The sequence below is a fragment of the Colias croceus genome, chromosome 1 (assembly GCF_905220415.1).
Source record: "Colias croceus chromosome 1, ilColCroc2.1".
In the NCBI taxonomy this organism is placed as follows: Eukaryota; Metazoa; Arthropoda; class Insecta; order Lepidoptera; family Pieridae; genus Colias; species Colias croceus.
In genome coordinates this window covers 3,097,122-3,119,621 of record NC_059537.1, presented here as the reverse complement: position 1 = coordinate 3,119,621, position 22,500 = coordinate 3,097,122, and the positions used below count along the sequence as shown (strand labels likewise).

At 34.3% G+C, this 22,500-nt stretch overlaps 1 protein-coding gene and 2 long non-coding RNA genes across 3 annotated transcripts; 2 read left to right on the top strand and 1 right to left on the bottom strand.

Annotated features, from left to right (window-relative positions):
- The first annotated feature begins 1,511 nt into the window (after positions 1-1,511).
- Positions 1,512-2,441, top strand: LOC123697160. The gene is made up of 2 exons (XR_006752195.1): positions 1,512-1,717; positions 2,146-2,441. It is a non-coding gene; the product is annotated as an uncharacterized LOC123697160 (long non-coding RNA).
- A 5,475-nt stretch (positions 2,442-7,916) lies between these two features.
- LOC123697132 lies at positions 7,917-8,747 on the bottom strand. Its single transcript, XR_006752187.1, has 2 exons — positions 8,518-8,747; positions 7,917-8,070 (listed from the first exon to the last, which is right to left on the bottom strand). It is a non-coding gene; the product is annotated as an uncharacterized LOC123697132 (long non-coding RNA).
- Positions 8,748-15,741: 6,994 nt separating this feature from the next.
- On the top strand, positions 15,742-19,615 carry LOC123696960. The gene is made up of 2 exons (XM_045643360.1): positions 15,742-18,254; positions 19,489-19,615. Coding segments are annotated over exons 1-2 (1,953 nt in total). The 5' UTR covers positions 15,742-16,302; the 3' UTR covers positions 19,490-19,615.
- Positions 19,616-22,500: the final 2,885 nt, after the last annotated feature.

Genomic DNA, 22,500 nt, shown 5'->3' with positions numbered 1-22,500 from the left:
CCGATCGGAGCCGGGACGGTCCTACATGCCTAAATAAAGATATTCAGTAAAATTCAAAATTCAAATGGAATTATCCATTTTTGCTGATAATAGTGAGTTTTAATATTATATAAAAATGTTATATATAGGTAATTATTATTATACATATTATAATAAACTTATTGATCTACATTGTTGGTGTTTTATTTTTAATTTCCTATAAATTTGAATAAGGATGAGAATTAGTAGTGATGTTACCCAGCATCGAAAATTTTATCGATATCGATATGAAGTTTTATCGATAATATGTACTCAAAGGAGACATCACTAGCAACTTCAACTTTTAAATGTTGGCAGCAATGTGGATCATTTTTGACGTGAACTTTTCATAGGTTGGTATATAAGACTTAACCTAAGTAATACATGCATATGTGTGCGTGAGCTCGAAATCGAAGTACTGAGTGCCGTCTCTTCCTATATTACTTGCTCTGTGAAGTTAACCCGTCTAGCGTCATACGCACAGATGTTATGCGTCCCAAGTATGTCGAGGTAGTTTACGAAATCTAGCTTTTTTATGACTACCGAGTTTGAAAATTTTATTTACCCTATTGTTCTATAATTATATGCCATGTATGATATATTTTTGGAAAGAGGAAGAAACTAGTTATAGCATAAAAATGTAATCATGACGATATATTTTTTCTATAAAATTATAAAAAATTGATTTTCTTTTGTTTTAATTTTAATTGCTTACATACTAACACTTACATGATAATGGTGAGTCATCAAATGATCATATTCACGTTTTCATATCACTACACGATTGCCAAATACATTCACTTATATTTTCACACATTTAACACAACGTATTTCACTATGAATAATAACAAATATCCATTATTCACAAACAAGAAAAAAAGCGCCATTTTGCGTCTTCCGCACTGAAAAGTTGAGACACTTTTTCACTGAGTATTCTTCAAATATCCCTAAAACCAATATCATAAACGTATTCTACGTAAAATTTCCAGTAATATACGTCTCAATTATCACTCATCTAATTATTCCTCTCGGCATAATTCACAATCCAAATATTCGTTGAACAAGACGAACGTTACAAACTATGGCCGATGACGCAACTCAATCAATGATTCACTTTTTTTTTTTTTTTTTTGTTGTTTTAGTCTGTATTTCCTGTCTCGGAGTCGTGTCGATTCGAATTATAAATGTTTAAGGCATAGAGAAATATTTTTTATACTGGAAACATTCACTTGTACGTCTCTACTGATGACCTTCAATGTTACAACCGCTGTGCGTAGGACGCTACACGGGTTAAGAGGCTGATTCAAGAATGTTCTGCCATATTTTTCATTCTGTCAAACACAACGACAGTGCAGAGATAATTATTCCAAGCCCTGACACCGATATTTTTGTATTAGGCCTTTATTTCTGGCATTTTTTATGTAATTTATTTAATTAAAAATTGAAAACAATTATTTCGGCCATATATGTATAACTTTAGTAGGCAGGTACTTTATGTAATATTATAAAAAAAAATCACTAACCCGAAATTATATTAAAATAAAATTCAAATTCAAATTCAAATTCGTCCAATCAAATCCAATCAAACTTAACCTAACCTTAGAGCTAAATACATTAGGTGTTGTACATATTATGTTTAGTGATAGGTATGTATCAATCATCGGTTCAAGACTGGCATCTTTGCTAGGTTACCGAGAAGGTAAGAAAAATTAAAACTTGACTGCTAATTTATGTATATGTATAGCCTACGTCACTACCGCCACTAACATAATAATTCAGATGATTGCAATGAAACCTCACAACTCAAAATCGGTCCAACGGTTTATACTGCAGGGCGTGTCAAAGAAATATTATACATACATACATAAACTCGAAAAACATAACCCTCTTTTTTCCGTAGTCGGGGAAAAATTTGGGAAATTTTTCAATATCTGGTAACATTACACGCACACAGAAGCACCGTATACGTACAGTGCAGCGGCGAAATGACAGCACACATAGCTTTATTGAAAATGACGATAAATCATTCGGTTTAGTTCGGCAACGCTCCATCTGTCTTTTATTTTGTAATCTAAGACCTCACTATACTTACACTACACGTAAACTAATATCGAATTTTGTTTACAGAAACGAAAATGGCCAAGAACAAGACGACGACATAATCTTCGAAGACTTCGCGCGCCTCAGGCTGAAGGGCGCGGACGCTGATGCTTGAACATTATGCTAACAGCGCTCTCTTACTGAACTACATTCTATATTTTGTTATACCAAACGCACAATTGTATCGTACTTTTTGAATTTTCATAAACAACATTGTTCGTTTTGAAATCCATCGAATGACCATAGACACAAGAAATAAGTGTTACCATCCTTAGCGAAAAGTGTTATAATCTGTATTAAAATAAAAATGATGTATAAAATCATGTTTTCGATCATTTACGATTTTTGGTAAATGCATTTCTTACTTATGCAAGTGAAATATTATAGTCGAGCCAATTTAATAGGCAACATTTGACGTCTATCAATTTTATCTTCAAAGAGAGGTAACCTGCTTAAAAACATCGATTAAAGTGAATTAATCGATACGGATTTGAAATATTTGTCAATCGAATTTATTAATTTATGATGATTTTTATTCACAAGTAATCAATGCATTCGATTCTAGATGTCAGATTTCGATTTTTAGAGTAATAAGAGCGTTTTCACATTATCCGATCCGATATCGGATATCGGAAGCCGATAGCCGATATCCGATATCGGACACAATTTGCCCTTTCACATTATCCGATAATATCGTCCCGATAACATGAGTGTTGCCAGAAACTGGAAAAGTAGATATATTGGGAATTAAAATAAACAGTGGATGCATTTGTGTTACAAAAAATAAACTTTATTTTAAATGAAATAAATAGTAATAAATAAACTGATGTTTTTCAAACCGGTTTAATCTGCTGACTGCGGAGTATGGATTTGTACCCTCTGCAGAGTCAGAATCTAGTTTCAATATTCAACTTCATTGTGAGGCTTGTTTTTTTATATGCTGTTTTTCTTTTTTTATTATTAGAACATGTTGTGTGGTCGTAGTGAATTTTAGAACTTTTTTATATTAAATCATGTATGACTGTTATGTTCTTATACAAATAAAATAAAAAAAAAATTCAACTCAGTATTAAAGCGACGAAACTAGCAAATACAAATTCAAATTACATTTACAAATGTAGGTGCTGTTATTACAATTTTATAGTGCTAATATGTACATTCTACCTAATATCTGGGGGTGCAAATATTTAAACAGAAATAAATTAAACTAAACTAATTCACAGTCACAGATTCCGCAATGTACATAGTACCACAGACTAATAATAATATAGCCATGACAACCAAAATAGTAAACAAGCTCAAAAGTCGCCGCGCGTTCTTGACAAAATTTAGGGTCGCCGCCTTAGATTATGGATTGGTCTCCGCGCACGCTACGACTAGATACCGCCGGCGTACTCGAAAAATGCGGCAACTAAAAGTACGCCGAAATCGGCGTACCCGAGCCAGTCGTGTCACGAGCATTGTGTGGAGAGGGTGTACCGATAGTTTCTAAAGATTTTGGACAAAACCTGAAGTAAAATGCCTGTTTGTGTCATAAAACTGTTTAAAAAAAATACAACAAATAATAAGAAAGACACTGGGATCACGTAACATCAGGAATAATCGTATTATTCGATATTTCACCTGTACTTTGAAAATGTTGTTTACGAAAATACGACGCCATTTAGTGTTGCCGTACTGCATATCCCAAAAACACACTTTTAATTTGAACTTATTTTATTCATAATGTTTTTTTTTTTTCAATACTATTAGGAGTATTAGGTACTAACGCATATTATAAAAAAAATGATAATAACAATAATTTATTTCTGTTTAACCTTGTTTAACTGACTCATATGTTATTTTTTTATTACTGCTTTTTTACTTTTAAAAAACCTTTGTGATAGTATAGTGGCATCGCAAGTGGATTTGAGTCACATGTTCATGGGTTCGATTCCCGGCAAGGCCAAAATGAAATGAAAATATTTTTCAAACTTCTTTCCAAGATAGCCCATTTCCCATTTATGGGGTAAAATTTATGTAGCTGGCAGTACAATTCTTCACACACACTAGCGTCCTTACAAATTGCCTTACACACACTACAGAACTGAGTTGCCGCACTCACGGAGCTATTGTTTTTAGGTGGAGCGGTATCTAGTCGTAGCGCGCGCGCGGAGACCAATCCTTAGTCTAAGGGTTGCCGCATTCTAATTCTGAAATTTTAGAGAAAACTAAACAAAATTGCCGTATTGTAAATTTTCTTTTCAATAAAAAGGGTTTGATTTAAAAAAAATCAACTGATAGATCGTAGTTGTACATACAGTAAAAATAACTACAATAAAGAAACCGACTTCAAAAACAGCTGGAAAAGTAAAATATAAAAAAGATTTGATATTATTAATTACTTAATATTATTTAGATGTGCTATTTATTATACAGGTTTGATATCGGCGCTAAAACAAAGCACTAAATCTGTGACTCAATGACAACAATACAATAAACAGCTTACAGCACAACAGTAGTCCGAGTAGGAGGAGGAGCGAGGCAGAATGAGTAAATAAAGATAAAAGATACTAATATTTCGAAGATACGGTTGAATTTAAGAACACAATATATTTTTGTTTACTTCAGTTCAGCCAATTGCCGTATATTATAGGACGATATTAAAATAGCTCCCGTATAAATCGTATTTTTAATGCCTTTAAATACTTAAATGAATGTTTTCTTAATAAAAAGGTTTAAAGTAAATGAAAGGATTTTTTTTTTACATTTAGCGCCTAGAAATGACTGAAAATACACAAACTAGTGCTTTTTTTGCTGTTGGTATACTACCTTTTCGAAAATTGAGCTGGTAACACTGAACATTATCGTCCGATAGTTCACGGGAATATCGGTGTTGGCTCCGATATCCGATATCGGACCGGACAATGTGAAAGACAGGTACGTAAATCATACATTTTACTTAGCCTCCGATATCGGATATCGGCTATCGGCGTCCGATATCCGATATCGGACCGGACAATGTGAAAACGCTCTAACGTCTCTGCCCCCCTAGCCAAGTGGCTTTCTATTAGCGTAACGTTTGATCAATGAATATGGAATCACATGGAAGTGACATACCTACAAAAAAAAGTGTGGCCGGCGCCATAATGCTTGTAACAAAACATGGCGGTGTTTAGTGCCGAGAATAATGTTTATCGATATAAAAATAATATTAATATATTTATTTTGAATTTATAAGTATTTGTTTTGGCGCGGTGGAGAAAAATAGTGAGAGTGAATTTTTACGATGCGCGCGCACACCGACACCTAAAATTAACAGCATGAAGTAAGTTCTAGGTGGTATGAAAATTGATAACTATGTTCAAGTTGTATATTCTAGTATTTTGTCCATACGCCAAAGAAGTAACTTCTAACGCGTGTACATAAACACACACTCTTTTTTATTTATTTTAACTTTATTGTACAAAACATAGACGTAAAATTACAAATGGAAAAAATGACAATGCCAATTAATAAAATTAAGTATGGCGATGGCTGCTCGTGATGGTAACACCTATACAGGGTTACTTGTAAAACACCAGCAACCTCGCAGGACAAGATAGCTGTATAATTTGATAAATCCAGTTCAATTTTGACTTCGATATAAGGATTACGGTAGACTTACAATTTGGTAATTTCAGTTTTGAGGAATGTAATATAATGAAACAACATATACAGGGTTACAGGTAAAGTCGATGTAGATCCGTTAAGGGCATGTAGTACACATCATTTCTGAATGATTTCACTATGTAACCTCCCATCCTAAACTTAACCGTTTTCGAGATATTCGAGTTTTAATTTTTTTTATGAAAATGCCCAATTTTTCGGCTATTCAATTGAATATTTTGAATTTTTTTGACTCTTATGATTATTTTTTTGGTTTTTTACATGAAGAATGAGATGCTTAATTACCTCAATGACTAAAATTGCACGTAAGTTAACTAAATAGGTCATAGTAGACGATCGAAACTTAAGAAAATAAGTACAAATTATAAAAATATATTTTTCTTTTCTGGATATCTCAAAAAATTATTATGGCACTTGCTCTGCAGATATGCTTAAAAACATCTACATTTTATCAGCTATCCAACGAGGTATAACACTCTAGGATATTTATTAACCTCAAAGGTGAAACTTAGTTTCTAAGGCTACATGGCAGTCAGAATAAATAGCCCTTATTTAATCTTATTAATTTGACTTAAGTTCAGCATCATCATTTCAGCCTACTGGCTTCCACTATTGAACATAGGCCTCCCTCGGCTAGGTACAACCTTCATGCATCCATCGATATCCCGCTATCCTGATCTAGGAGATCATTCAGTTTTATAGCATTTTTTTTGTTCACATCGTCGATCGTACAAATAATGACCGTACGCCAACTATTACTTGAGCGTAAGTGACTAGTTACTGGCTATTGTTTGGAAAATAACGTAATCGGTGCGTTGTTAACGCTAGTTGGCATACAAAGTCACTCACGCTCAACTCATAGTTGGCGTACAGATCGTCGGTGATTGTAGTAAGCTAAATGAAACAATAAATCAGTTCAAAATAACATTTATTCACCTAATGTTTTTGAATAAAATTTTATAGCTCATGTTCTACGTTCCACCTCTATTTCGCACACATTTTCTCATTCCTTCACGTAGTCCACTTTTCACTACACCATGTGGTTAATGTTCTTCTTATGTCGTTAGCAGCATTTCAACAGCACACAAGCAGCATCCTTTCTTTGAGAACTTCCACTAACGATATGGGGTTGGGCTCACTGTAAACGAGGCTCTTCATGTGCCCCCATACATAAAAATCAATGGGGGTCAGGTCGGGACATCTGGGTGGCCAGGGTAAAGGCCAACCTCGTCCAATCCATTTGTTAGGATAGTTACGTGTCCAACCATTCCCTAACGCTTCTTCTGAAATGAGCAGAGCAGCCATCATGTTGAAACCACATGTCCCGCAGTAATTGTAATGGGAGATCATTAGTAGGTCACCTAAGTCACACACATAAGTCGTGTGGGAATCCGAAAGCACAATAATTCGCATCTACCATGGACGAATCGCATGAGCAGACTAAAATGGATGGCAAGCAAACAAACGGCCAAATACAAAACAATGGGCATGTTGTATCCCCAAACTTGTTTTTGCACATTATTTTTCTCACTCTCATCTGCATAAATCGTAAGTTTTCTCGCTCACACGCACCGGATTAACTTGAAGGACAATAGCCGAGGGACCCGTTAGACCTACTACCTGAACCTTTTCAACTGTGTTTTTTTCTATGAGTTTAAATACAACCATAGGTTGTTAAACCTCGTTGGATAGCTGATAAAATGTAGATGTTTTTAAGCACATCTGCAGAGCAAGTGCCATAATAATTTTTTGAGATATCCAGAAAAGAAAAATATATTTTTATAATTTGTACTTATTTTCTTATGTTTCGATCGTCTACAATGACCTATTTAGTTAACTTACGTGCAATTTTAGTCATTGAGGTAATTAAGCATCTCATTCTTCATGTAAAAAACAAAAAAAATAATCATAAGAGTCAAAAAAATTCAAAATATTCAATTGAATAGCCGAAAAATTGGCCATTTTCATAAAAAAAATTAAAACTCGAATAACTCGAAAACGGTTAAGTTTAGGATGGGAGGTTACATAGTGAAATCATTCAGAAATGATGTGTACTACATGCCCTTAACGGATCTACATCGACTTTTCCTGTAACCCTGTATAATAATACAGGTATATAATAGTATTTTATTACGATGAACAACACAATATACAGTAATTTATTTATTTATAAATAATAGACAAAAAAACAATAATATATAATAACAGAGAAAATTATAGAGCTAAACTATTTTGTGCAGCCTGGGATGCACTCGGATTCACTCTGTTCATTTTTGAGTTCGGGATTTGAGGCTCAACTGGTACCTGGAAATGAAATGTCACAGTTTACATTAACTAGCATTGTTCACTTTACATTTAAACTAAAATGCAATACATTTTAATTAAAAGGGCAATGCTGATGGTTTGAAATTAATATCAACATTAGGGCTTACAATAGCGGAATTTGAATTTATATTTTTGGTTTTATGGCATTCAAATGCTTTATATATATAAATTTATAAAGAATAGAAAAATAACTTAAAACACCCCATGTATTTAAAGTAAATTGCACTTTCCCTCAGTCAATAACATTTCAACAACCAAATATCACCCAAGTTTGTACTCAAAAAATCATATAAAACCATCTCAGTTTGTTCACAGGCCTCCTTCAAAATAGGAGAAACGTTAGATTATAAATGACAGCCCTAAATCTAAATAAAAAGACCAAAAGTAAATTGGAAGACATCACGTGTCTACAGATAAAAACCTCACCCTGTGTGAATGCAGCGGCAGACATACTGGTGTAGCATCATCGTGCAGACTAATCACATCCATTGTTCTATTGAAAGCACTTTCTGGGAAATGTACTATGATATATCCTTTACATTTGGCTTGATATTTTCAGTTTCAATTGCTTCTAACCATTCTCCTTTTCTATTTTCACTTCTTGGTAACCTTCAAAAAATGAATATTTAGGTTATTATAATTTTAGTCCTGACCTGACTTATTTATAAATACATTTTTAATTAAAGTAGGTACTATAAAAGCGATTAATCTTACTTAAGTTAAAATTCATATTAGGTAACTACATTAAAATTGAACACTGATAAGAAAATCTTAAAATCTGAAGAAAACATGAATGAATGTGATTTAAATTCTACATTACTTAGTAGTTAGTATCAAATAATAATCTAAATTAAATGTAGATTAACAGTTTGAGCACACCATTATAGAACATGTACCTAAGTACATATTAAATTACGTTAGTTTACATAGTAACTTTACTAAAAACACGATGAATATATTTCGCGCTCGGTACCACAAACTAAGCATGTTTGTGGTACGTTGCCCGCGTCACTTGACCCCCCGCGAGTTCCCCTCCGTTGCTATGCGAAAATACATTCGTCGCCCTTCTGTAGGAAAAATTGTAATACTGTGGCCTGGGCGTTATAACACGTCCAGGGAGTTCCTGAGTGCCGATATCACCATCTTGAGGAAAAGCTTCTAATGTCGATTTAAAACTGCATACACACGAATTAACCTGTTCTAAAATTGTGAAATGAGTTCAGTTTTAAATTTGAGAAATATTGATTTCTTGTACTCCACTATTCGTTGTAGTCGAATACAAAATATATTTAAACAAACTTAGGTTGGCCTTCAGGCAAAAGGGATCCTATCAAAAGGTAAACTTGACCTTGTATCTTAAAAGTAAGCATGAACAGACCTTCTGATAATTATTGAGCACCAAAGGATCATCAAAGGTACCGGTGTATCTTCAAACGAAAGCCGACTCCTTACTACACTTTAAAGCATTACAAAAAGAACATACTACGTTAATATCGCCTATACAGAAGATGATCTGTAATCAATTGTGTGAGCAAACCCACTTTTATATTTGTCAGACTACACCACCGAATTCGTAGATTGTTTACCTCATGACGAAATCTGTCTGCAGTAAGACGGGCCTCTCGCTATTCGTACGTTTCCAGAGACCGAATAGTTTCAATTCTTAATCTTTCATTAAACAAACTTATTAATCGTTCTTGTCTCATATAATTGTAATATTCGCGTCCCTACTCTAGTCATTGCTTATGCTCATGTTCATCTTCAAGAGATCGAATAATATTATGATGCACCCTATCATTTGTCAAACGGTCTTCGTATTGAGCAAAGTTTCAGATTCTCGAGATAAAATATGACTGTCGTGATCAGTAGTGAGACGTAATTCCCTCTCAGTGAGGGTTTCGGTCTCACGGGATAGTACAATATGCCGTTTGCGATCAGCTGTGAGACGTCATACCCTCTCAGTGAAGGTTTCGGTCTCACGGGATAGTAGGGGAGACCGGGTTTGGTTGTCTCACGGGTTGGTTGTCACAGCCAGCGGTCTTAATACAAAACTGAACTATCGAATAAGTCTGTTGACCAGCGTGGCAAGAGCGATACAGTGACAACGCTGTCCCCACTTCGCGTCAGACCGCCCCGATCTGCCGTGAGGGCCTCACACGTGTTTATTGTTTTCGCACAGATTTTTTATGATATTATGAGGACCGAATATTATGCTCCTCATAACACACTGTGAACGAAACGACAGTGCGGTTTAATTCAATGCCAACACCATCAGAAAAAAGTATTATTTTTAATTGTGAAAAAATATATTATGATTTACACTATTAACACTCTTTTAACATAAAATATAAGTCTGTGAGTGTGTTAAAATAAATCCAGCTAATTACACATCAAACTTATGTTTATAATTTGGTATACGACATAAAAATATATTAATTGTCAAGCAATAATAATACAGATAAATACTGAACATAAGTATAATAGATATTAAGTAGTATTAGTTAAAATATACTTTGACTACTTTGACTGTTAGTCAAAGTTTATTTTTACTAACAACATGTAAATGAAGAAGAAATAATAATTACCAACGAACTTACCTTTTCTATAATACTTAACACGGCACATTTTTAAAATTATCTTGCTCAACTCTTCTCAAAAATTGGAGGGTTTTGTTGGAACTTTAATATGTAAAAACTATGATATATCTAAACTACGATACAACTTGCATGCGGAAATGCTCATTACAATTGTGAATCTAAAGAATAACTAACAACATACTATTAAATTTTATTGAGCTGATGAATATCTTTTGCCTGGAAGAAATCACCGTCACCTAATAAATATAATGTGTTTTCTTATAAAACCGTTACATAATTTATTTTATCTACAATACTGAAAATGATACATTTATAAAATATAAAACATATTATGTAAAATGATTAAAAATAAATAAATGAAGCAACTACGATTCAAAGAAAACATCTTTTTCAGTGTGAAAATGCTCTTAGCAATCCTGGATGATGAACTGTATATCATGTACTCTGATCCCAGTATGGTCGGTACCTCGATAGCCATAATATAAAATAAATATTATAATCAGATAACCTAACCCAAAGTCAAAATAAAAACATTACTTGTAAAGTTGTGAGTGCAAAATTTACGTTTCATTTGGCAATAACATTTTTTTCGGTACTAAAACGTAGTAGTTTGATATATGGTTGGCTGCCCCTCCTCTCCTTCCTGAAGAATATCCTCCAAAATTTCCCGAGATACTTCCAATGATTTAACCATTGGACGTTGGACATTAACTTCAGTCAAAAATTGACGAAGCGGATGATTACTAATTTCCACTTAATCAAATCATCAATTTTCAAGTGGTGTAGTAAAAATATCAGCAGAAATCGTCTTCCAAAGGCGATATAATTTTATGAGCATTGAATCTGTTAATAAAAAAATCTAAAGTTAACTGTAAATCTATAAAAAAAGCTACTTACAAATAAAATTTTATCAAAAACTACTGTTCCCAATGCACCTCAAAATAATAAAAGAATTCATCATTTATTATTTCATTCTAAAAGTGTAATACCTATAATACCAACAAAAAACATGAATTGCTATCATTATAAAAAATAAATACCTATAAGTAACAACTTACCTTTTGTGGGAACGCATGATGGTGAAAATTCACAAAACACGAAGATTGCATTTGATATTTTTGGTTTTATGGCATTCAATTGCTTTATAAATTAATAAAACTACATACTACATACTATAAAAAAAAAGTCGCTTTCTCTGTCCCTATGTCCCTTTGTATGCTTAAATCTTTAAAACTTCGCAACAGATTTTGATGCAGTTCTTTTAATAGATAGATTGATTCAAGAGGAAGGTTTTAGTATATAATTTATTAGGTTTTAGACAAAGCGGACGAAGCCGCGGGCGGTAAGCTAGTAAATTTATAAAACACGAAGATTTTTAAAATTGTAACTAATGAACACAATCATTAGATTAACTGTAGATAATGGTGTCTAGTTTTAGTTTTTATTTTTTTAAAGTGAGGGTAATAAAAATCTACCCTCACTTTAAAAAAATGTAGTATATTTATTATTTACACGAAATATATCTTATAGGGAACGGAAGATATGGGTTAAAGAGTTAAATAAATAAATAACATAATTACATATATTTAAATTATTAATTTTTAACAGTGTGTTCAGTAGTGTTAACATGTAAATTGATTTGATTTTTACGAAATCTCATAGATGGCGCTGTTACAAAATTAACATTATACAACTAACATTCTTTATACTATGTTTCTCTTCCCAAGTTACTTAAATGGCATAATTTATAGTGTCAATCTAGATATTGTCAAACAACATTTATATATGCGTCATTTGATTATTATTAATTTCCAATATATTTAACGTGTGTTTGATTTTTATAACACTACATAGATGGCGCTGTTTCAAATTTGTCTTTATACTGCTAAGATTCATTTAACTGTTTCTCTGCCCAAATTACGTAAATGACATAGTTTTTATTTTGTAAAGCTAGATAATAGCATGGCTTACTCGAAACCAACATTTAAACATGAGTCTTTAAATTGTACGCTGTCGTAGTACACAGAATAGGTAAGAAAAATAAAGGTTCACAGCTCCTCCCCCGAAGGTGATATCATGATAATATGTATAAACTATCCTCACCCGACCTCTAAGGAATATTCATGCAAAATTTGAAGTAAATCTATGCAGTACTTTCTGAGATTAGCTCGGAAATACATACAGACAAACAGACAAACAGACAAACAGACAAACAGACAAAAATTCTAAAAACTATGTTTTTGGTTTCTATATCGATTATAGATCATGGATCAAGTATTCTTTTAAAAAAATATTCAATGTACAGTTTTGACTTTCCTACGATTTTATTATATGTATAGATTCTCAAAGCCTTTTTTCAAATACACATCTACATCTGTAAAATGAAAAACAATGCTTATAGCTTACATAGATTCCTTTAACTAATAATTTAACTCACCTTTGGGTTCAAGTTGCCAAGATACAAGTTAGTGGTGTTAGGATCGCCAGTGTCATACGAGCCCACATGATATCAGTAAACTACAGTAATTTCACCAGAAATTCTCAGTAGAAATTTTTTTGTAGTACATTTAGCATACAATGTTCGTTTTCTTGTATTGTTAAAATAGTTTTTTGCAAATATAATAACATAAGATTTATGATTTAGAGATTATTTTCTAAAACTAACTGTCTCAGTTCCTCTTTGAACAGCTCCAAGTTGCTCTTCTTCTTATCATTGCCCTTCTTATTGCGAGGTCTGCCGGGCGGGTCTGGTCTCTGAGCCAGGTTCCGCACCACCTCCGCCTCTGAGATACTCCGCTTCTCATCCAGTCGTGATATTGGCTTGTAAAGCTTACCCCGCTCTGATGTATCTTCCTCTGGGTAAAGAAAATGGTTTTAATTAGCATTTTACTGCAATATCTGTTTTATAAAATAAATTGACCAACCAATAAGTCAAAATAATAAAATATTTTATAAATAATTAATCAATCACTTACTTCTAGCTCCTGCATCATAGGTGCCAGCTTTCACCCAAACTTTAGAAGTACTGCTAGGTACTTCTTGAAATGTTTCTACAAACTCCTTGAAAACCTGTATTTTAAAGGAGTTGAAAGAGACACTGGTATGATTCAATAATTAATTTAAAATATTGATTCACACGTCACAGTGCAGAGCATAGTATATATTTTATGAACTCAATGTAGAATCAGCATTCTATAAGCCAAGTGAAGCACTAAATCACAAGACAAAAAACAAGTATATATGTATGTTTAAAATGTTGTTTAAAAACAAACACTTCTCAACTATTTAATGAACTACATTATGTTAACAGAAACCCACACTCGTCTCAAATATATTATTGCATACAAGCTAAAAAAATGGGACGACGAATGCAATTTTTTTTAGAAGTTGTAATTGAGATTGAATGGAATATTATGGTACTACTGTTATGGTATTACTGGACAGATGGCGCTGTGCCTGTGTAAACATCGTCTCTGTAGTTTTTGTATAATTAAAAATATATTAATGCAAATCTAGTGCTTAAAAGTGTTTAAAAATCTTTAGTTATCTCTAATAAATATCTGCAAGTGTTATCTAAACGTATAACAGCCCTAAAGTTAATAAATTTTCGATAATACACTCGAAACATTTTAAATAAATTACTGTGACTAAGTGCATAAAAACAAAAATAATACCGTGTAAAAAGTGCATCTAGTGTTATTTTGTACGATTATTTTATCGCAAAACATCCGAAAAGTGTTTATAATTTGAAAAAATCAAACAAAGAAAATAACTTTGAACAAAACCGTTGAAGTAAATGCGATCTGTGCAAGTGTGATATAGACAAAACATCATACTTATTCTCTCTAAAGAAACATAAATTTTATTACTATAACCAATACGCTATTTTCGACATCAGAGATTAAGTTCATGTAGCCTAATGGTTGCGACGCGAGGAACGAATCGATAGATACCGCGTTCGAATCTCAAGGCAGTCGTCGATTTTTTATTTTCTATTAAAAATCTATATTTGTACCGAAATTATTCTTTAAAATTTCAAACATTATTTGTTTCGTATCAATATCCGGAATCCATCTTGAGTCAAGCACCCCCTCTTTGTGCCTTGAGTCAGCGTTTCCCCTACCTCTCCGCTGGTGGCGCCCTCTATCGTACGGTTTTGGTACTACTTACAAGGCGCCTGAGCACCGGGTGAAGTCTCGTCATTATAGCGTCGTTCTTTGTGCCGTGCACAAGTCAGCTAGAAGTGAATACTTTACGTTTTTATTTTAATTAGTTTCTTTGTTTGAACGTTTAAAATTTAAATTTAAATCAAGTGTAAAGTGCAACCTCTCCGTTTTTGATAATTATGGAGAATCAGGACTACGAGCACAATGAGGAACCGGTTAATAAAGAATCGGGTTCTGGGAAGCGTCGTCGCCAGTCTTCTCCACCGAGTTCGGATTGTGAAAGCGTCTCTTCGAGCAGTGACAGTGATTCACAGGATACACGTGTGCACCGAAAAAGGTTTAAAAAGGCGGGTAAAGAAGAACAAACCGTGAGTTTTGAACACTTAAACATGCTATCGTACCAAGTTGCATATCTAACGGATTTAATTACCAAAAATGCCGCGTTTGCCAACGGTCTTTCTACTAATCAGAACGTTGAAAATGTGCTTCATTCGAATAGCGATTTAAATTTACGCCCACCTACCCTAAGTACAGAAGGCGCGTCTACATCTCAATTAAATTTATCCGAATTAAAAACTACCGTCAAAGATCCGATTTATTCGCAATCAAGTGAAATTTATCTAAACAAATTGCACAGTTTACAACGATTTAACCGCGATGATTGGTACGCTATTCGTTTTGTTGATGTACAAAAGAAGTATTTGACAACACCCGGTTTTGTGGAATTGAGTGTAAACGATTCTTTAAAACTGTATGAATCAGGTATGCTTCGCGAGGACCCTCGTTCTTATTTAATCGAGCGGTCATTTGCAGCCTTAACTAATGCTATATTATGCCAAAAAGATGAATTACAAAAAACGTTGCAATCATTAGTAGATTGTGCTAGTCAAGAAAAAGAGTCGTTAACACCAAACTCATTGTTTAATAAGATAGAATCGTTATTTTCTAAAGAATCGGCATACAATAAAGTTACTGACGATTTATTACAAATAGTTTGTGGAAGACGGGCAGACTGTATTACTTTACGCCGCGAGTCGTTGCTTAAACAAATTCCGGAGGAATTTCACCGCGACGTTTTATTTAAAATACCTCCAAGTGCGTCAACGTTATTTAATGATGAGTCAGTGCAAAACTATCTCCAAAAAATTGGGGGGGCCGAAAAATTAATAGCATTACCTCGATCAGGGCCTCACATAAAGGATAATTTCATTCGTAATCAGCACAATCAATCTAAACCGTCAACAAGCTCACAATCGAATGAACATTTTTTTCGACACAACTCGTCATCATCAAAAAAGGGTAAACGCACATCTAAGCAACAAAAATACGCAAATAGAAACAAATCGGGTAGTTATAAACAAAAAGAAAAAGGATCGCGGCCTTCGTTTAGAAATAAAAATCGCGAATGACTATCAATTATTTTACGGCGGCTGTCTCAAACAATTTCAATGTGTCTGGAGCAATTTTGGTGCACCAAAACAAATTTGCAAACTACTAAGTGGAGTATGTATTCCCTTTATCCGAAAACCACCGCTGATATTTCCAAATTCGCTTATAATGGAAAAATATCGAACACAGACGTCTCCAGACATGACCTTACAAATAAAAGACATGTTGAAATCGGGAATATTAGAACTAGCAGAGACAACTCCAAGTTACCTTTCGACTTTCTTTTTGATACCGAAACCCGACGGCAGCCACCGTCCAATTTTCAATTTGAAGCGGTTAAATTTCTTCATCAAAACAAAGCCATTTCAATTATTCAGCCATTTTCGCGTGCCAGCCTTTTTGCAGGATTCCGATTGGATGGTGAAACTGGATTTGAGCCAGGCTTACTTTCACGTGCCTATCTGTCAACGCCATCGCAGATTCTTAAGACTCAATTATCACCAGGATCCAAGTCGGCACCAATTGCTGCAAATGACGTGCCTGCCCTTCGGTCTCTCTTCGGCACCAAGAACGTTTGCCACGTTGACCAATTGGGTGGCAGAGTTTCTCAGGAGCAAAGGCATCAGGTGCGTAGTCTATTTGGACGATTATCTTCTAGCAAGTCAGTCCATGCATCAGCTGGCAGACGACATAGCTCAAACAATCAAAATCATGTCGCTATTGGGCTTGAACATAAATTTCGAAAAATCTGTGTTGGTACCGACCCAATGCCTCGAGTTTCTCGGCATTACCTGGGACACAACGCTCAACGCAAAGTCCCTGTCGGTGCCGAAGTGCCTAACGCTACGCAAAGCACTTCAAAAACAGATCGAAACAGGCAGTTGGTCCCTAAAGCAATATCAATCCTTAATGGGGAGACTCAACTTCGCCGCATTCGTCGTTCCAAGGGGACGACTTCACTGTCGTTCACTGCAATGTTACAGTCGACAGCTGCCAATGAACCATCCCTATCGCAAGATTCAGATCCCGAAAAGAGTGATAGAGGACCTGGTATGGTGGAAGGACGCAATCGAGACGAGCTCGCCAATTCATCTACCTGCAATAACTCATCTTTTAACGACGGATGCCTCGGATATCGGTTGGGGGGCTTGTCTAGGAGGCAAAAACATATTCGGTCACTGGACAGTGCGCCAATTAGCGTGGCACGCCAATCAAAAGGAGATGTTCGCGGTATATGCAGTGATTTTGCAGGAACAGAACCAGTTAGCAGATGCTCATATTCTTCTGCAAACGGACAATCGAACAGTCGTGGCATACATAAACAAGGAAGGCGGGACAAAATCAAAAAAGCTTCTAAATTTAACTCGACAGCTTCTGGCGATTTTGGACGGGCTCAACATTCACCTTCAAGCCCAATACTTTCCGGGCAGGTACAACGCCGAAGTGGACGCTCTGTCTCGTCAGAAACCTTGTCCCGAATGGCATCTGCTACCACCTGCCACGATGAAGATATTTCGAAGGTGGGGAACTCCAGTAATAGATCTCTTTGCCTCAACGTCAGCTCATGTGATCCCAAACTATGTGACAGTGGACTTGCAAGACCCCATGGCGCAGCATCACAACGCCTTTTGTCACCAGTGGAATTACAGTCTAGGGTGGTTGTTTCCCCCGCCAAATCTCATCCCGACAGTCCTACATCACCTGAACGAAGCTACGGGGAGGTACATTCTGATTGCCCCCAAATGGCACAAAGCGTTTTGGCGGGCAGATGTACAGCGGAGAGCGCTGGATCATCCTTATCTCATTCCAGATCTAGCACAGGTGTTAATCGACACGACAACGGGTGTACACCCACCACAAGTACAAGACCTGCAATTGGAAGCCTGGTTGATGTCGGGTGGCAAGAAATATTAGCAGGTTGGACGAATCAGGAACAAGAACTTTTAATGTCCAGTTGGCGAAGCTCAACATTGAATACTTACAAATCGGCATGGGCTAGATGGAAGAAATGGTGTGAGTCAAATTTTATTAATTTTAAATGTCCGAGTGCCGATCAGGTGGCGCGATACCTGGCACATTTACATTGCGATGTTGGACTTGCATATAGAACTATATTATTACACAAATCAGTTATTTCAACATTTACTAGTGTTTCTACTAATATTGACATGTCATCAAATTTTTTCATAAAGCACATGCTTAAAGCTATATCTGTTGCTCGAAATAAACCTGTAAAACCGCCTATTTGGAATCCAAAAAAGTTGCTAGATTATATTGCTTCACATAGTATAGATGAAAATAATATTTATCAGGTTTCTAGGCTTACATCTACTTTATTATTACTAGCCTCTGGTCGTAGAGTTCATGACCTTACTTTACTTCGCATTGATAGTGACAGTTTAGTGGATGAAAATAATTCAATTGTATTCTGGCCAGCTTTTGGTTCTAAGACTGATAGTATTAATCATAGGCAGTCTGGGTGGAGGCTTAGAGAACACCCTATTAAGAACTTTAACTTGATTTTTTGGATAAGACAGTTGTTGAAAATAACACTACAGCGTCGAAATAACATTAATCATCTTTTCATCACAGCTAGAGGTGAATCTAAGCCTGCATCTAGAACTGTTATTGGCGGCTGGATAAAATCCCTTTTGAAAGAGGCTGGTATAGAGGCTTCTCCAGGTTCTATGAGATCTGCTGTAGCCTCTTTAAATTGGGTAGAAAATTTTTCAATAGATAAAATTCTTGAAACAGGTAATTGGAAGGCAATACATACTTTCCAGAACTATTACCAAAAAGAATTGATTGAATATAATAGGTTTAATTGTAATGAATCGGTATCATTGTCTAATTATTTTGATCCTGTTTAAAATTAAAATATTAAGTACATAAAATTAAAGATTGTATATTCACATTGTATGTTGATTAGTAAGAATAAATAGTGTATTAAACATTCAATGTTTATTATTTCTATTACATACACATTATAGCGTCTATTACAAGCTATATACATAAGACATAGCTTGCGCACCAGGTGATAACAAACAAATCACTCAAGATGGATTCCGGATATTGATACGAAACAAATAATAGAGAGTTTTACCAACAAATAAAACTTACCTATTATTTTTTCTTCAATATCCGGAATCCAGGTAATGTCTACCTGGTGCATCATGAGTGCCATAATGACGAGACTTCACCCGGTGCTCAGGCGCCTTGTAAGTAGTACCAAAACCGTACGATAGAGGGCGCCACCAGCGGAGAGGTAGGGGAAACGCTGACTCAAGGCACAAAGAGGGGGTGCTTGACTCAAGATGGATTCCGGATATTGAAGAAAAAATAATAGGTAAGTTTTATTTGTTGGTAAAACTCTCTATTACTCACGACGCTAGAAATTATTAAAGCTTAACGATGGATGAAGAATTCGTTACGCAAAGAAAAAATAAAACTGCCTTCATAATTGAGTCGCCTAATACATCGTTTCTGTCTACATCATCAACCCACAGTTTACCGGACTTGTCAACTGAGCAATGCGATATTAATGTACTAAAAGAGGAAATAGAATGTTTGAAAAATCAATTAGAAACAGCTAACTCAAAAATAAAAAATCTTCTTTTCGAAAATAATCGTTTAAGAGCAAATAGTTCTCCCAAGGCCACTACGAAAACCAAATCACCCTCTGTTTGTAAACTTAAATCCCTAGATGGCGCTGCTACAAAAAACACTAAAAAATTGTCATCAAAGAGCTTCAGTCCAGTTGTAAATAATCAGATCGCAAATACCTACCAAAATATGCAAGATGACAATATCAATAAAATATGTAAGGATATTCCAAACGAATCTATTCTCCAACCAATTGATGAGACACAAAAATGTATTCAAGATGTCCCAAAAAGTGATCCTGAAATACTTATAATTGGTGGACAACAATTCATTGGTTTGGCGCCTATGCTAATCCGCAGTCGACGAAACACCAAGTATCAAAAATATAAAATTCAGTCTTTTACGAAGCCCTATGCCCCCGCTACAGACATCCTTTCTTGTAGCAATATGTTGAGAGACTATGATGATAATTACCTAATTATTTCTATTGGTGAAAATGACAGCAATCCTTTTCAGTTGATGGCGAGTTTAACAAAGACTTTAGGATCATTCAAGAATGCAAAAATAATAGTTGTTAATGTGCTTCAAAATAGGTTTTTGAATGAATTTAAGTTAAATCAAATGTTATTGCATGTATGTAATAATTATAAAAATTGTACATTTTTAAACGTATGTAACTATAGCATGTATCCTTCTATAAAGTATATCTGTAAACGTATCAATTTCTTAATCGATATGCAATTCTATACTGACCACTTTTTATGTTTAAAAAACTTCAAACTAAAAACAAGCGCAGTTTCACAACAGAGTAAGCCTAAACAATTAAATCCTATTCTTAAAAAGGGAACTATACCTTACTTATTTTCTATGATGAATAATAAAATTCGCGATAAAAATAAAATTTCTATAGACCTTGCACCCAATGAATCGTCGTCATCATTTTTTCGGCTAAATCAAAGTGTAAAACTCTAAGTACGTCCCGTTTTACGTTATTTCATCAGAATATAGCTGGCCTGTTGAACAAACTAGAAGCAGTTGAAGTTATACTGAATGAGTTTTTATCTGAAAATACGTATATTGATGTTATTTGTTTTTCCGAAACATTTGTAAGATTGGGCGATGAGACAAATATTCGACTTAAAAATTTTAAGTTGGGTAGTGTTTTTTCAAGGAGTAAGGAAAAACGCGGTGGAGTTTGTATACTTGTAAATAAGTCAATAGAATGTACCCCAGTCCCCTATTGTACTGAAATATCTACGGAAAAGGTCTTTGAGTGTTGCGGTATTGAAATACGCTCTATGAATATAATTATAATATGCATTTACAGGATACCTAATTCTAATCCAAATGAGTTTCTAAACAGATTTGTAATACTACTGGATAAACTGATAAAAAATAACAAAAAAAGAATTATACTGACGGGAGATATGAACATTGATACTCTTAAAGAAAATTATATATCTCAAAGCTTGCAAGACATTCTCCTAAATTATGACCTTATCCTACATATTAATGAACCGACGAGACAAAACTCATGCTTAGATCTAATTATAAGCAACATAAAAAATGCAAAAGGTGCAGTTCATCTACTTGGTCTTTCGGATCATGAGACAGGCCAAACGTTATTATGTCCTATTAAAAAAAAAAAGTTCACCCGTAGTTTCACATATAAAAAGGCGTGATTTTTGTAAAGAAAATATTACCAAGTTTCAAAAATGTTTAAAAAGCCTATCATGGAGCGAAGTCTTTATACAAAATAACTGTAATGAAGCATTTAATAAGTTTCATGATTACTTTATACTATTCTATAACTTATGCTTTCCTATTAATAAAATTAAAATAAAAAATCAAAACAGCGGACCTAAATGGATAACGAAAGGGTTACGAATATCATCGTTAAGAAAAAGAAAACTGAGATACACGTACTACAAAACACGTTCTACCAAAAACAAAGAAGATTTTAAAAAATATGATAAGTTGCTCAAAAAATGTATAAAGAACTCCGAAATTAATCAAAACTCTTCTTACCTCAGTAAAGCGAACAATATATGCAAAGCAACTTGGAATATCATAAGTGACAAAGTAGATGAAATAAAAACATTTAATTACTTAGAATATATTAACTCTGGTTCTATAAAGGTTACGAATCCGGAACATATTGCAAATTCATTCAATGAATACTATACTAAGCATGTCTCCTCTGATCCTGCAAGCTGCAAACTCGGCATCGAGACTAGAGAAACGACTATGTTTCTTTTCCCTTGTACGGAGACTGAAACTATACGGGCAGTCAATTCCTTAAAAAACACAAATTCAGTAGGATATGACGAGATATGTGTTTTTATTATTAAATTATGTATTAATTTTATTGCAAATGTTTTGACATATTTGATTAATCTATCATTTGATGAAGGTATTTTTCCGGATAGACTGAAATACTCAATTGTAAAGCCGATTCACAAAAAGGGTGAAAAACATGACATTCATAATTATAGACCTATTACACTGATTCCAATAATTTCAAAAATATTCGAAAAGATAATGCACAAAAGACTAACTGATTATTTATGTAAGTTCTCGATATTGAAGCATGAACAAAACGGCTTTCAAAAGGGAAAGTCTACAATACTAGCAGCATACCAACTTATACGGAG